Below are 16,399 nucleotides of genomic sequence, written 5' to 3'. Positions count from 1 at the left end.
ACACTCTCTTTGGCTGCTTCGGCTAGCCATTTCTGTGATTATAGGGAGAATTTGGATGTCGGATCCCAGGTGTCTGAGCAGGGCTCCCACTCCTCGGATCAGAGTTCATGGCCCAAGGTGGAAGACAACTCCATGCGCGCTGTCATGTGCCTGGCTCTACAGCGGCTGCACACAGCAGTCCCACAGAGTCAGCATCTGCAAGCGCCTTCTTCAGGCGCAGGCCTGCCTCCACAGCTTTCACTATTCCACATTCAAAGGATTATCTGAAGGAGTTACAGTCCTGTTGGAGGGACAGTAAGGCTTGCGCCCATCTCTCTACAGATGGGCGGACCCTGGCAGCCATGCATGGTGCAGCGGGGGCTGGCCTGGATCGCACTCCGCCCATCGAGCCTGCCATCGCTTCTCTTATTGTGTCCCCATATTAAGCACTTCGAAGGGATGCTAGGTGTCCTTGACCCCAGTGTCGAATAACCGATGACCTTCTCACGAGGGCTTATGATGCTGGAGCACGTGCTGGTCGCATGGGAAGCTCCCTATCACACCTCATGTTGGCCCTCTCAGCCTCACTGCAGGAGGGCAGTGTGCATGCCGATGCGGTTACCTTTTGTGATGCCTCATCGGAGGCTTTTGGGCTTATGTTTAGAGAGCTTGGGCGAATAATGTCCATCTTTGTCCAAGCTCGTCGTCAGGTTTGGCTGTCCAAGTCAAACTTAACAGAGGCAGCCAGGAGAATGCTGCGCAGCCACCCGGTCGAACCGGGGGAGATATTTGGTCCAGCAGCCCAAGAAGTGCTGGAAACCATCCAGGCGGGGCAAACCAGGCAGCAGCTTGCCGGGCATAGCCGGATGCCTTCTCCTGACAGACCCCCGGCCGGCAGGCTGAGGGGCCCCTCGGCTGTTTTTCGCATCCATGTGCCGCCGACAACTCGCTCCACTGGTTGTCGTGATGCCCAGCGTCCCGCACAGAGACCAGTCCGGGATTTTCGGGGCTCTGCTCGCCTGCCCCCCAGACAATTTCGAGCTCCAGAGCCTTTCCGCCCTCCCACTAGGGCCCTGAGGGGCCGGGGGGCAGAGATTGAGGCCTTGGGGCCGGCGGTCGGATATTTTTTGCATCAGCAGCTCCAACAGTGGGCTACTCATGCTTCAGACCCATGGGTGGTTGCCACCCTAACCTACGGGTACAAACTTCAATTCCGCCGCCAGCCCCCCACGTACGGCCGGGTCACAATGACATCCATCAGCGACCCGGCAAAGGCTCTTGCATTATACCAGGAACTGTCCGCCCTCCTGGCCAAGGGCGCCATCAAGCCTGTAGACCCTCGGTCAGGTCACAGAGGGTTCTACTCAACATACTTTTTAGTGGAAAAAAAGACAGGCGGATTCTGCACAATCCTAGACCTCAGAGGGTTGAACAAATTTCTGAAGATCATACCTTTTGACATGCTGACCACAGCAGATGTCCTCAGAACGGTGGCTCATGGGGACTGGTTCACATCGATTGACCTCAAGGACGCGTACTTTCACGTTCCAATTGCTCAGCAACACAGGCAGTTTCTGCGCTTCGCATACCGCGGCCACCGTTGGCAGTTCAGGGTGCTGCCCTTCGGCCGCTCTCTCTCCCCAAGGGTCTTCACAAGGTGTGTGTCTGCGGCCCTAGCACCTCTACAGTCTCGGGGCTTGAAGGTTCTCCCATACCTAGACGACTGGCTGATCTACTTTGTGTACTTTTGTTAAAAATTTGTGCATTTCGCTGTTGTTTTGTGTGTTTTTGGAGTTCCTTTGATTGTTTAGTGTTCTGTTTTAACTCTGAATTGAGTCTGATATAAACTTAACAAAACAACAACAACAGAGAGTTGCTAACGTCTGTTGTGAATAAGATTAATGAAACCATCTGCTTCTAGACTAATTTATTATCCACTGTTGCTAAATTATTTTAATCCTGTCAAAGCCACTGTTAAAATAGTTCCATTTAAATCAGATCATGAATATAAGTGTGATCAATCTTACCCATAAAGCATCAGGAGAGCAACAAGTGGTCTGAGATTGGTTGGTGATGTGTAACACTTCTTATCAAAAAAGATGAATATTTCCACCACCAGAGCTGCACTGATGGAATAATTCACCTGTGGAGAAAAACATCATGATATCAATCAGAGTTCTTCATCTCCCACCTAATGCACTATATTCTTCATGCTGTACCATGTCCCACAGGTAGTTAGCTGTCCAGTAGACCACAGGGCTGACCCCACTGACGTACTGCAGGTGTTTAGCGTGAGTAACTCGTTCCTGGATCAGATAGAGGACGAAGCTGGCTGGAACAAAGGACATGGAGAAGATGACGCAGATGGCCACCACGGCGTCCACAGAGGTGCTCAGACTGGAAACAGAAGGTTTGATTAGGTGAGTTTGGGTTTGAAATAACGATGAAAAGGAAATAATGAAAGCTCACACTGTGACGTCAGAAAGCTGCTCCTTGGTGAGGTTCAGAGGATGGTTGATGGTGGTGATGCCGTATTCATCCAGACTCACGTCTCTGGGCAGGTTGGTGCGGAGGATAGCGTTGTTGGCCACATTCATGAAGGAAACCATAGCATGCCAGCCTTTGTTATTATACCAAACCTATAGAAAATACAGTATATGTGTTAAAAAAATTAAATAATATAAATTACAATATGAGGCATGGGCCTGGTTTTTCAAAAGGTTGAATTCAGTAAGTAAGTAGTAAGTAAGTAATGTTTATTTCTCACATTCACACATTTCAGATTATATTGATCCAGATTTGGATCTAGCAGAAAGAGCGATTATTATGTTTTATCGTTGTATGCATTACTACAAAAATGATCTAAAAACAGCACAACAATATGTTTGATTGTGATGAACAAACATCAATTAGAGACAGAATTAAATATATTATTTGTAGTTAATATTGAGCTGTTTGGGGATTATTTTATGAGGCTTAACTCTTATTTTGCTGTAGGCCTATACTGTTATATTCTACAGTAACTAATCACTGTAGTCTGACTGATGAACAAATCAAATTAAAACCTTATGAATAAATATAGTTTCAGGAAATGTCCCTAAAAAAGGAGAGGCTGAGGAAGACCCAGGACACGCTGGAGAGACCATGTCTCTCGGCTGACCTGGGAACGCCTCAGGATCCCCCTGGAGGAGCTGGAAGAAGTGGCCGGGGAGAGGGAAGTCTGGGCCTCCCTGTTAAGGATGCTGCCCCCATGACCCGGCAACAGATAAGTGGAAGAAGATGGATGGATAGATAGATGGATAAAACACCAAACAACAACAAAAATACACAAACGACAAGACATGACACGGTTCCTTTGACGACGTCATGCTGCTGACCTTCACATTATTCTGCGTCTCCATGTATCTGAGGAACTTGTCGATGTCTTTCAGTGTTTGTTTGGAGTGTTCTCCCTTTAGGAAAAGAAAGTTTCATCAGATGTACTTTTGTTTGAGGAGAGAACTACCAAACTTAAAGCCTTATATTATTACCCCAGTCACATTGAAGAGGTAACCGAGCTGAGCTGCTACTTCCTGTATCGTCTTCACGTACAGCTCTAAAACAGGAAGTTGTCCTCCCACTGATATTCCTCCATACCTGGATGAAGGAGAAATACAGAGAAAAGCCTTCAAACATCCATCAGAGCAGAACTCACACTCTGTACTACAAATAAACAGCCACTAGGGGGCAGAGTGATCACACTATATCATCAGATAGGACTTTAAAATGTGTAAAATGTGTACCTTTGTTCATTCACCCAGTATTTACTCTTCAAACTGAAAACAGATGACACAGAGACTCAATATGGAACATATATTCAACATGTAAAAATAACTTGATTCGATCAATAGTTACTGTTCTATGTATAATAATCTAACATAAATATTGTCTTAGAATATTATATCTATTTTAATTTACTTATTTAAACTTTATACTTATTGATATTTCATGATGATGAAGTCCAATTGTAGGTATTCTAGTTTTTGGACCTAAATAGTCAATAACATCCAAATTCTAAACTAAGGGTTCCCCATTATTAGTATTGAATATCAATCTGATATTAGCCAAAAAAAAAGAATCTGCCTGCATACCAAATCTCCAACAATATAAATTGTTTTTATTGAATAGCTTAAGGGTTATTTTTCAGGCTATTCTAATGTTCTTTTAATTTATTTCATTCTAAAATATTCCTATGTTTAAAGTTTACATGTCTGTAACAATTAATAAATGGGTTAGTTTTTATCATCACTACTGCTGCTGACTATTGTTCTCTGTTTGAATAATATGAATTGACACTCCACACCTAAAAAAATAAGTAATAAAAGTATAAATGAATGACATTGATAGTCAAATATGTAATCTCAGTATCATAACAGAAGTGAAACAGTTAGAAAGAATTTTAGAGGCAGAGTTGTTTACCAACAAATGGAAATACAATATAAATCTTGCAAAGTCTACACTTTTTTTAAACACATGCACACTTTGTGATACAACAGTGTCTCAGTAAATTCTGTGACATTGTCGCATTGTTCTCCAGTGAGATGGGGTTACAGTATGTGACCCTACCTGGTTCTAATGAGGCCTGGGTACGTCTTCACCAGGTAGTCTGAGATATTTCGTCCCGTTAGATCCATAAGGACGTCTCCTGTTGACTGGATCCTCTGAAAATAAACACAATACTAGAAAAACCTGATAATTCAATAATCATTTTGTAAATTTTGGTCATATTTTTTATTTTTTTTATCGACAATAACTAGAATATGACTAATTTAGAAAATACATGTGACTGACAACTATATTAAAATATATTGATATTTGTCATTGACTAATAAAAGCTCAACTTTAATGGTAACGGCACGAAATCCAATCAGAACTAAGTTTGCACAAACTAAGTGGAAGGTATCCAATCAAAATGACTTCTGAGTAATATTTTCACTCGTCCCTGTTACTTTAAAATGTTTTTTTTTTTTTACAAATGGTTTAAGTTAAAGAAGATGACAACATGACAAGGAATTAGAAACAACATAATACACAAAATTATACTTCAAAACTCTACAAAATGACACAAACATACATAACATTACTTTAAAAGAAACCCACAATTTGCCTTCAGAAATACACAAAGCAAGAACAAAATACAACAGACATACACAAAAGGACTTTAAAAAAATAACAGAAAATGACTCCATAAATACACAAACCTCCTAAAAAAAACAAACACACAAAATAAAAATCACACGCAATACATCTTGTGTGTCTTTTGAGTCACTTTGGACATTTTTGTGTGTTTTTAAAAATAAGTCTGCCATCTGCTGGCGGGGCGCACTGCCAGCGCCCCCCCCCCCCCCCCCCCCCCCCCTTGGGAATTAAAAAAAAAATAAATCATAAAATAATTTTTACTTTTCTGCCTTGAAAAGAAATAAAATTACGAAATAAAATGACTGTCTGTCACATCACATGACGTGGGGCGCATGTGCGTCTCAAGTCACCGAGCTATTGAGGAGCCAGAACAGGATGATTTTTTTAGAAAGTGTCTATTTGTAGGGTTGCTGTACGGACAACCCCCGGTACTATTGGTACGGTTACCGAAGTACACGTACGTATCGTCATAGGGTTAGGATGAGGTTTAGTCTTAGTCACGTGACCTACACTGGCCTGATAGGGGCGCTGCGTACGGATAGAATGTCGGTATATTGATACGGCAATCGTACGGATAGCCACTGCTTTTTTACCATTTTTTTCAATCAGGAAAAGGACAGCTAAGGCCTCGAGCAACAGTTTTGGAGAAAAATAAAAGAGGAGGAGGAAAAGAAGTCCAAATAAAAGGGAACGTGGACATGTAATCTCTGTTTTTTGTGTGTGTGTGTGTGTGTGTTTGTTGTGTGTGTGTGTGTGTGTGTGTGTGTTTGTTGTGTGTGTGTGTCTGTGTCTGTGTGTGTGTGTGTGGATGTGTGTGTGTGTGTGTGTGTGTGTGTACCTGTGGAGGAGGCAGTCCTCCTGCTCCGTGGGGACACTGGGGCATCATGGTGAGTTTAGAGCTGCTGCTACACACACACTGTGGTGAGGGTCTGATGGAGCTCCACTCTGGACCATCCAACATCTCTATTAGAGCTGGGTCCACCAGAGGCATCTCCCACTCTGTGGTGATGTTGATACAGGGGAAATCTCTGCCCGTGACAGAACGTGTGAGAGAATGATCTAAAACGTTAAATATAAATGTGTGAAAGGGACGTACTGCAGGGGTTCATCAACCATGCAGCGGGTCCCAAACCCTGGTTTGTCCAGCAACACCTCAGCAAAGTATCTCATGTGAGCATCCAGAGGACGTTCATTACTATAGGGAGAGGAAAACAAAAAAAAGATCATTTTAAATCCACTGCAGCAACTTTTAATCATTTTTTTGATCTATCAGAGCCTTTGTTATAGAACCTTTGTATATATAAAGTTGTGTTGATTACACTTCACCTGACTAATAACAGTATGTACAGTAGTTCCACTAGTGATGCTGTGAGACTCAACTATAATATCAGAGACTTTATCACAGCAAAGCCACAAAACTGTGATCATATCTGATCTGAAGGTCACATGATCAACATTCATGTCAACATTTAGAATAATGACCAATCAAAGCGTTAACACAGGAAACAACAAAGAGTTTGTGTTTATTTCTGTGTGGGATTTTTATTTTGTGATTTTTTGGTTGTTTTAGTTTGTTTACATTTTTTTTTCTTCTTTTTTTTTTTTTTTTGAGGGTGGGGGTTGTGTATTTTCATTGTCTATTTGTATTTTTTGTGTTCTTTTTGTAGTCATTTTGTGTGTCTTCGGACTCATTTTGTGTATTTTTGTTCTGGATTTGTAATTTTTGTAGTTATTTTTTGTGTATTTGGAGTCACTTTGTATATGTATGTATTTTGTTTGTGTGTATCATTTGTGTTCATTTGTGTTGTCATCTTGTGTATCTTTGCAGCCACATTGTGTATTTTTGTTCTTGAGTTGGATTTTAATTTTTATTTAATTTTTGTGTCACTGTGCGTATTTTTGTCATCGTCATGTGCGTCTCCGGAGTCACTAAATTTTTCTTGTTGTCATTTTGAATATTCATCCATCATATATGTTTACTTTTCTTGTAATTTTGTGTAATTTTGTGTATTTTGTAGTCATCTTGTGCATCTTTGGAGTCATTTTATGTATTTGTTGTTATCGTTCTGAGCGTTTTTTGTATATTTTTACAGTAATCTTGTGTGTCTGTATTCCTGCACTCATCTTTTGTTTTTATTCGAGTCACTTTGTAAATTTTTCTTGTCGTTTTGAACGTTTTTTGGAAATTATTTTCTGTATATTTGTTGTCTTGTATATTTGTGTATGTAGTCTAAACATCAATACAAGTGTTTAATTGTTGAAGTTTAACACAGTTCTTGTCTATTTTTTCTGTCATTTTGTGCATTCACTTTGGGGGCCGGGCCAAATAAAATTAAGGGGTGTATATTTCCCGCAGCCTGCCATTATTAATGTAATAAAACTCAGAAATCATGCACTGAAGTTCAAATCAAAGGCATTTTGTCTCTTCTGGATCTCTACACTGAGAGGAATGTGTATTGTTTATTTTAGTTGTATTATATTGATCCAGTACAACATTGATTGAATACGTTGTTTCCCACCTGAAGAAGGTGTACTGTCTCCCATACATCCATGGAGTGAGGGTTAAACTGGGATATTCACCAAAAGGAGGAACGATGAGTGTGAACGACAACGCCACAAAAACAAAACTGGCAGGAAGTACAATCTGGAAGAGGAAACAGCAAGTTACAAACTACAGGAAGCTAAAAGGAGCTCGTCATTTAAAAAAGTCTGGCAATTAAATAAAACTAGATTTAAAGTTGCTGAATATTAAAAATGTTTAATCAGATCTAAAAGTAATTTAAATTGAAGACCATGTGGTCTATAAAAAGGTGTAAAACATTGACATTTCTGTTGTTAGTCAAGTTTGGTGCATTGCATTGTGGGATATGGAGTCCTGTAGAAGAGTTTTTACTTGAGTTTCTTCTCCAGACAAGGAGGACAGAGACTGGTTTGACTCATTTTTTCTTCTAGTTTGTTCCCAGTATTCCCAGTGAAATCACCTCACTTCACCACACATTGCATTCCGTCTGGATTCAGATCTTTTCTGCTTTCATTTATAAAATTTGGTGACAAACAAGAAATCACAGTAAGAATTAGGTTAAAATACTTGAACGCATCTATCTACAGCAGAGGTTCTCAACCTTGGGGTCAGGGTCCCATTTTTGCTTATGTGTACCCATTTTCTGCAACAATTTTTCTTGTCATATTTTTGCTCATTTTAATGCATTTTTTTTGCTACATTACAGCCATTTCTGACACTTCAACAAATTCCAATGCCTTTTTTGCAATTGTTTTTCCACTTTCAAGACATTTTCAGCACTCATAAACCCTTTTAACCATTCAATTAAACCACATGTTTAATGTAAACTAATTGTGCCTTGTTCTACCACTTTTAAGCCAATATTGACACTTTGAACCTTTTTACCTGTTTCTGTCTGTTTCTGTCCACTCTAATTTACAACTTTTACCCAATTTCTGTGGTTTTTAAAATCTCATTTGCCCACATTTTCCACCATTTTTGGTCACGGGATTTCCATCTTTAAGATGACTATAATAATAAACTTCCTGGATAACAGTGGATATTATTCAGATGAATAAATAAATGTGATAATCACAAATTCATAGAACAATGGACCATTATTTTGCTGACTTTATGGAAAAATCTCTCCCCTTTATTCCCCCTTATAGATGACCCTGTCTCCACATGACTGTTCTTCAATGTCTGTGTTCAACCACCTTCAGCTACTCTCTGGAACCTTTATTTTGAAGGTCTTGAGCTGAAAAGGTTGAGAACCACTGCTCTATCGGACTCCACATCCCACAATGCAATGTAGGAAATAGGAAAAGTGTTTACGATGGAGATCAAATGGCAATTTCAACCTTTTAGAGTAATTATTCTTTGATTTATTGATCTATGAGGTTTACACTTTAAATAATCTCCTCCAGCAGTGAATCAAAGCGTTCTGTACCTGTGCTATGAAGTCTTTATAGGAGCGTGTGGCATGCTGCAACCTTTTGATCAACAGAGCAATGAACTGTTTGATGATGAGATGGAATCCTCTGACCTGGTACGATCCTTTTCCTGCTCTGCCTTCACTTCCATCACATGGACTCTGGCCGTTTGTCTCTAGAATACAGGTTTACGTCATGATAAAGAAACTGAATTCATGTTTTTAAAACTATTTGACCGATGCATGCATGTCCAAGCACAAGCTTTACTCGTGCACTGGTCGAGTTGATCTTGTACACCAGAGATGGGCAAGTTTTATTACAAGAATGTGCGTGTCAGATCCGAGGACCAAGTTATTACATTCATGCTATCATTTACAATAATGACCAATGGACATTAATACAAGAAAAAAAACTAAGGGTTTGTGTGTTTTTGTGGTCGTTTTGGATATTTTAATGTTATTGTTGTAATCATCTTATGTGTTTTTGTAGTCATTTTGTCTATTTTTGTTGTCAGTTTGTAGAATTTGTATGTGTTTTTATTCCAGGTCATGTTTTTGAAGTCGTTTTGTGTATTTTTGTTTTTTCTTATCTTTGAAGTTCCTGACAGACTGATGACAGGTAAGGACTTCAGCTTCAAAGTTTGGTGCGGTTTGGACCTATGATCAAAGATGGGCAACTTTTACCACAAAAGTGTGGTTGCATTTGATCCGAGAGTCACATGATCAACATTCATGTCAGCATTAATAATAATCACCAATCAGAGAATAAAAGAACAAAGAGTCTGTGTGTTTTTGTTATTGTTACCTCTGCCAAGCGCAGAGTGGGAGGTTACGTTTCACCCTCCGTTTATCTGTCTGCATAGTAGTGGTAGGGAAGTGCATTGTGTGCCCGGTACTTGTGATGTACTCTTTGCAGGTTTGTGACAAATCGTGATGTGGCACCATTTAAATAAAATAGTGCACTGTGTTCTAATATATCACTTGACGGAGGTCTGCGCTCTCCGAGTGATTTTCTAGTTTTGTATATTTTGTTGTCATTTTCCAATTCTGCACATTTGTGAAGTAGTTTTGGTGTATTTTTGTTGTTGTTTAACATGTGTTTTTTTTTTTTTTGTCATTTTTGTGCCTTTTTGTAGTGGTTTTGTGTGTTTTTAAAATCATTTTGTGTGTTTTTGTAGTAATTTTGTGTGTTTTTGAAATCATTTTGTGTGTTTTTGTAGTAATTTTGTGTGTTTTTGTTGTTGTCTTGCATATTGTCTATTTCATATGTTTGGTTGTCATTTATGGTTCATCGGGTCTTTTTTGTGTATTATGGTTGTGATTTGCATTTGAGTCATTGAATGCATTTTGTTGTTATTTTGTATGCTTTTCTCTCATTTTGTTTGGTTTTGGAGTCAATTTGTGCTGCAGGAGCAAATTTTTGTGTATTTTTGACGTTTTCTATAGTTTTTCCAGTTATTTTTCTGTTATTTTGTGTGTGTTTACTTTTGGGGGTCGCATAAAATTAGACCGCGTGCCACATGTGGCCCCCGAACCGACAGTTGCCCAGGTCTGTTGTACACTATGGATAAGGGTTCTATATTATGGACCGAAATTACTTTCATTGAACTAATTTCTTCCAGTTTTTTTGTGAATCATTTGAAACAACAACCTTCAACAGTTTGAGTGTTTATTTTTACCTTGAACACACATCTTGTTGGTTGTCCCGTCTGCAGTGACTTTCAGGAAGATCTGCGAGAAAATATATGATTTACGATCCAAGACTTCTCCATGATGAGATACATAGAAACTACTTTAATGAGTTAGTCAACTTCCCACCTCCTCCAGTGAAGCATCAGACACACCAAAGCTGCTGAGTCCGATGTCTCCCAGTGTTTCCTCCAGCTCTCTGAACAGAGCGGCGTACGCCTCAGGCTGGAAGTTACGATTAGGAAGTAGAAACGTCAGCTCCTGACCGATCGCCTCCATCAGACGAGCCTCAGGCACGTGATGTTGAACCAACGCTGTAATTTGTTCCAAGTCACCTGGACATTTTAGATAAATATTATGGCTATTAAAACACAAAACAACAGCAAAATGACACAAAAGGAACACAAAAAAATATAAAATTGCTTCAAAAGTATACCACACGACAATATATATAGCTGAAAAATCTACAAAACACCAACAAGAAACCACGAAAATGACAGATGGCTCCAAAAATACAATCTGAAAAATGTAAAAATATGCAAAAAAAATATACAATCCAACAACAAAAACGACTACAAAAATGACTCCAAATATACACAAATAATATACTGACAACAAAAATACACAAAATGATACAAACCGACAAAAAAACAAAATGACTCCAAAAAACACAATCTAAATACATAATTACACAAAAATTATACAATCCGACAACAAAATCGACTACAAAAATACACAAAATTACTCCAAAAACCCAATATGAAAACAAAAATATACAAAGCAAAAACAAAAACACCCAAAACAACTACAAAAATACACAAAAAAGATGAGAAAAATTTAAATGATACAATGGTATGAAATGACAAAAAAATTTACAAGATGAAAACAAAAATACACAAAATGATTTCAAAAACACACAAGACAAGCACAAAAAGGCACAAAAAACAGAAAAACATGTAAAACAACGACAAAAATACACAAAACTTATTCAAAAAGTACATAAGACGACTACAAAAATGCGCAGAATTGGAAAAAGACAAAAATAATACTCTGATTGATTATTATTATTCTTACATTTTTGTGGTAAAAGTTTCCCATTACCAAAATTTGAAAGTGAATCCTCACCTTCCATTGGTCTGTCAGGAACTTCCTGGTTTGCCTCAAACTTTGAACATTTTGAACATTTACAGGAGCAACATTTAGTGCATTCACTGTTGGCCTGGATTAGAAAAAACACCAGAAAGCAATCTTAATTTGAATATTGTTAAAACAGATATTGAACATTATTCTGCCATGAGTCCCCACCTTTAGAGTGTCACGTTTCATCCGACGCACACATGTGAGGTAGAAACCAGCTCCAAAGCAGTTCTTGAGGAATATCGGAGAACCACAGCAGTGGAGACGACCCTGAGACATGATGGCCACGCGGTCACTCAGCAGGTCGGCCTCGTCCATGTGGTGAGTGGACAGGATGACTGTACGTCCTACAAATGATACACATCTAACACTGTTAGAACACCGTGGGCCTCATGTCAACCCATCAGCAGAGATACAATTAAAATATTCATTATTTAGATCAAATAATGTTTAGAGTGTACTTTTACACTGTCTTAAAGGTTCTATCTCTAAATTAGACATGGGCCAATGGCAGCCCAGGGGTCCGAATGGGACCCTTGGTCTAATTTTGTTAAGTAAACACAACAAAAACACACAAAAAGGTCTCCAAAAATATACAAAATTACGGAAAAACACAAAAAAAGATAATACAATTACACAAAAGGATGACAAAAAAATACCAGACAAATGCACAAAATGATTCTAAAAACAAAATGAAAATAAACAAAAAAAAATAATATTTGCAAAACAACAACAAAAACACAATTGGGAGAAAATTACTCAAAAAACACACACAATGACAGAAAAAAATATAAGACTACAAAAACACACAGAAACAACCGATAACTATAACCAAAATACACAAAAATATCTCCAAAAAATTATAGCAAAAATGCATAAAATGACTCCAAAAAACATATAAATTGACAATGAAAATAAACAAAGTGTAGGAGAACAAGGGTAGTTAATAATGGGTTATATGAATGAGAATATTAATTATGATTATTAATATTAGCTCAATGAATTACTGGGTGCCACCTCTTTAAAAAGAGGAAATGTGTGTAAGTTTTTCTTTAGACTAAACAAAGTATTAAATCAGGGAAGTGAATTCTAACAGCAAGTCTACACCATCATCACAGCTTTAATGAATCAGAGGAATCAAAGATTAAGTTTAACCTTTTATTTGCATAATCCAGTAAGAAACGAGAACAATGCGGTGATTAAACCATGATGAAATGCATTTTTAAGCTAATAAAGGTGAGGATTACATGAAGTAAAGTGAATCACTAATTATTGTAAAATCAAAGAATAACATCATAACAAAGAGGGAAGACAGACGGGGGGAGACGGACAAACATATATGTGGTGGATTGTGAGTGGAGTGTAAGTATGGGGTTGTATTGTAGTTTAAGTGAGTCAGTTCTGCTGGTCCATTGTTCACTGGTCCATATCTTGAGATGTGGTCTGGTTGGACCTGGAGATGTTCTGGGTTTGCAGGAACAACGTCTGTGTAGCAGTATAGCTGCGCTGGCAGCCGCCGTTGAGTTCTGTTTCGTTACACAGCAGTGGTTCTATTGGCCGATCCACAACCCCTTCTGGGATGATCGCAGCCAGTTTCAGACTAAGAGGGACCACGGTTTGGAAGGTCGGCTTTCAGGCACGTTCTTTTGCGTCTTAGGCTTTCACTGCGAGCAAGGTTCTTAAAAAGTCTAACTGATACAACTACAAATAAAATAAAAATGAAATAAAAGACTGGAAACATGAGGGAACACGTGTGAGCTTGAACGCCCGCGTCCAAAACAAAAGTTTCGGGCAGCGCGTCTTTTTTAAAAATAATTTGGAGACGCCTTTTGGAGGAGGTGTCTTGGTTGATCATTCTGAGATCATATCGGTGATTGGTCAATGTCTCTGCTTTCAGCTTGTGGGTGTGTCTCAAGTGTGGGTGTGTAGTGGAATGACATAGACAACAGAGGGAGTTCCTAAACATAGAAGAATGCCTAATAATTAATTCCACATATTTCCAAGCATCTTTTTCAACATCATATCTAATATATCATCTATAATGAAACAGTTAGATACCAGACACGGCTGAAAAATAGCATAGTTAGTACTTAATAAACCTGAATGTCTAAATTCGGGTTAAGGAATTTTCTTTATCATATGGTTAACATTCAGTACCTTGAACTAAGCTTTGTGATGTTTTTTAGTATTTCAAGCACCTTTTAAATGATAAACACTTTAAAATAGCATTCTGTTGGTTATTGAATTACATGAAAAGAGTGGCATAGGACAGACAATATTTGCAATTTCAATTTCTGCAGGAACCCGTAACAATAATCCTTTCTTTTGTGACTTTCCAGTCAAGCACATGTTCTTTGTTCTCATTTGAGCAGGAGAGCTAGTGTAATTCCAACGTCCTGTGTGACCAGTGGTTTGGGTTCTGGAGGTGACAACATCTGCAGGGGGTCGGAGCACAGAGTTTGAAAACTTAGCATGTAAACATTGACTGACTGTTTCCTTTTGATTGTAATGTAGCAGAGAGGTGATATAGGAGGAAAACTGTTCTTGGATTCTCCTGTTCTTTTGTTCGGGCAGGAAGAGGGAGAAGATCCCCCTGTGGGGCACGTTTGCATTTCACAGTAGGAGACAGACTCTCTGACTCCATTGACTGGTGAAACTAGTGTCTTAAGTCAAAGATCAACTTGGAGGATTTGGTTCCCTACATAATCCCCCTGTTGATAAGGTTTCAATGCTTTGAAGCTCTTATCAAAAAGTTCTTTTGAGGAAACAAAAGAGGGAACGAACCTTCAAGTTGAAGAAAACTGGAAACAGGTAAAGGTGTGTTGAGGTCCTCACACACACTGACGAAAGTTCAGGAGTGACAAAAGTCCAACGTCCTTGTTGGAAATTGGAGGTGTTTTCCCCTGTCGGGTAGGGAAATCACTCTCACCTTGATGTTGGGATGAGCAGCATTGCCAGGAAGTCAATACTGGAGGCAATGCTGGGAGGTTGAAGCTAGAGCCCTTGGTGGTTGAGGCTGGAGCCCCTGGAGGTTGAAGACTGGAGCCCCTGGAGGTTGAAGACTGGAGCCCCTGGAGGTTGAAGACTGGAGCCCCAGGAGGTTGAAGACTGGAGCCCCGGGAAGTTGAAGACTGGAGCCCTTGGTGGCTGGCGTTGGAGCATTGCCTGTTGTTAATGCCCATGGGCCATGGAGGTAGGAGTAGGGCGACCATGGAGTCGATTCTGGGGCGCCGCTTGGCAGTGAGCGCCACTGGACCAGGGAGGCAGACTAGGTGTGTGTACTATATGTTGCTATGTGTCCCTCAACAATGCTCGGTGCGAACATGTAATTTGGGATCAGCAGGATGGGGTAACAAAAAAGTGTACACATAAACACATAGATAGCGTGGTATCGGTCAGTTACTCCTGGTGCACATCAATAAGACAAAGACAACGCATGCAGGGTATAAAAGAATTAAATCTAAACACACAAAAATAAATTCTTAAGGGAGCTTAAACTAAATGAGAGAAAAAGAAGAGCTTTCTTTTGCTCTAACTACATTAGGCCTGTGCCTATATAATGAGACGAGTTGGTGGTCTTTGTAGCGGGGTGTTAGATATGCTAATGTTTAGGGGCCTGATCAATGGGATGGCTGATTGGAAGTTTACGGATCAACCAACATGGTTAAGTCCTGACCCTCAGGTGTGTCTTCAGTGGGACAAAATAGTGTAGTGGATTCTAGTTCCTAGTTTATGTCGGCTAATTAGGAATGCTATCTTTCGGCTCGTAGGGTTTATTCAGCGCGCGGTTGATGGCTTGTCTGTTGATTTTGGTGTTCTGTATAGCTTAATTTGGTTTCGGTGGACCCATTTGAGCTTTGGTTCGGTTTTTGTGCTCGGAATCTTTATTTGGTACACCACTGGAGACAGTTTATCAGTGACCAGGTAGGGTCCTGTCCATTTGGGAAGAAATTTCTTCACCAGTTTGGTTGCATGATGATCGTTTTTGCCGGCGGGCGGAGCAAAGCTGTAATACCAGACGCGGTCTCCCACCTGTAGTTCCTCCTGTGAGGCTTTCTGGTTGTAGTAGGTTATACGGCCTTTTGCACTCTCTTTGAGGTGTTTTTGAGCAAACGCGAAAGTTGCTCGAAGGTGGTTCTCAAGATCGGTCATGTATTGGTGAGTGGTGTAAGCGGTAGCAATGTTAGCTTGTCCTGGTTGGTACAGAAGGTGTGTGGGTAGAGTCATTTGCCTGCCCGTCATCATTTCAAATGGTGGGACGCCGGTTGATTTACTGGGTGTTGCCTGATCGCCATTAGAACTCGGGGAAGTTTGACGTCCCAGTCCTTTTGGTTGGCAGACACATATTTCTTTAAGATTTCTACCACTGTGCGATTGGACCGTTCCACCTATCCCGAGGACTGAGGGTGGTAGCTAATGTGAAAGTGGCTTTGACCCCAAGGATCTGCCAGAGCTGTTTCATCGTGTCAGCGGTGAAAATGAGT

The 16,399-nt window shown here is 39.8% G+C and overlaps 1 protein-coding gene across 1 annotated transcript in view; it reads right to left on the bottom strand.

Annotated features, from left to right (window-relative positions):
• LOC114454579 (retinal-specific ATP-binding cassette transporter-like) overlaps nt 1-16,399 on the bottom strand; it is a 93,924-nt gene that overhangs the window by 29,526 nt on the left and 47,999 nt on the right. The window contains 15 exon segments of the mRNA XM_028435134.1: nt 2,007-2,122; nt 2,199-2,376; nt 2,449-2,618; nt 3,357-3,431; nt 3,510-3,615; nt 3,762-3,794; nt 4,585-4,679; nt 5,996-6,185; nt 6,254-6,352; nt 7,677-7,801; nt 9,108-9,265; nt 10,769-10,820; nt 10,908-11,113; nt 11,904-11,997; nt 12,084-12,262. Coding sequence (XP_028290935.1) covers nt 2,007-2,122; nt 2,199-2,376; nt 2,449-2,618; nt 3,357-3,431; nt 3,510-3,615; nt 3,762-3,794; nt 4,585-4,679; nt 5,996-6,185; nt 6,254-6,352; nt 7,677-7,801; nt 9,108-9,265; nt 10,769-10,820; nt 10,908-11,113; nt 11,904-11,997; nt 12,084-12,262 — 1,876 coding nt within the window.

This window comes from Gouania willdenowi, chromosome 20 (genome assembly GCF_900634775.1).
Source record: "Gouania willdenowi chromosome 20, fGouWil2.1, whole genome shotgun sequence".
In the NCBI taxonomy this organism is placed as follows: Eukaryota; Metazoa; Chordata; class Actinopteri; order Blenniiformes; family Gobiesocidae; genus Gouania; species Gouania willdenowi.
The sequence above is the reverse complement of the archived record's forward strand: the minus strand, read 5'-3'. Positions and strand labels throughout refer to the sequence as shown.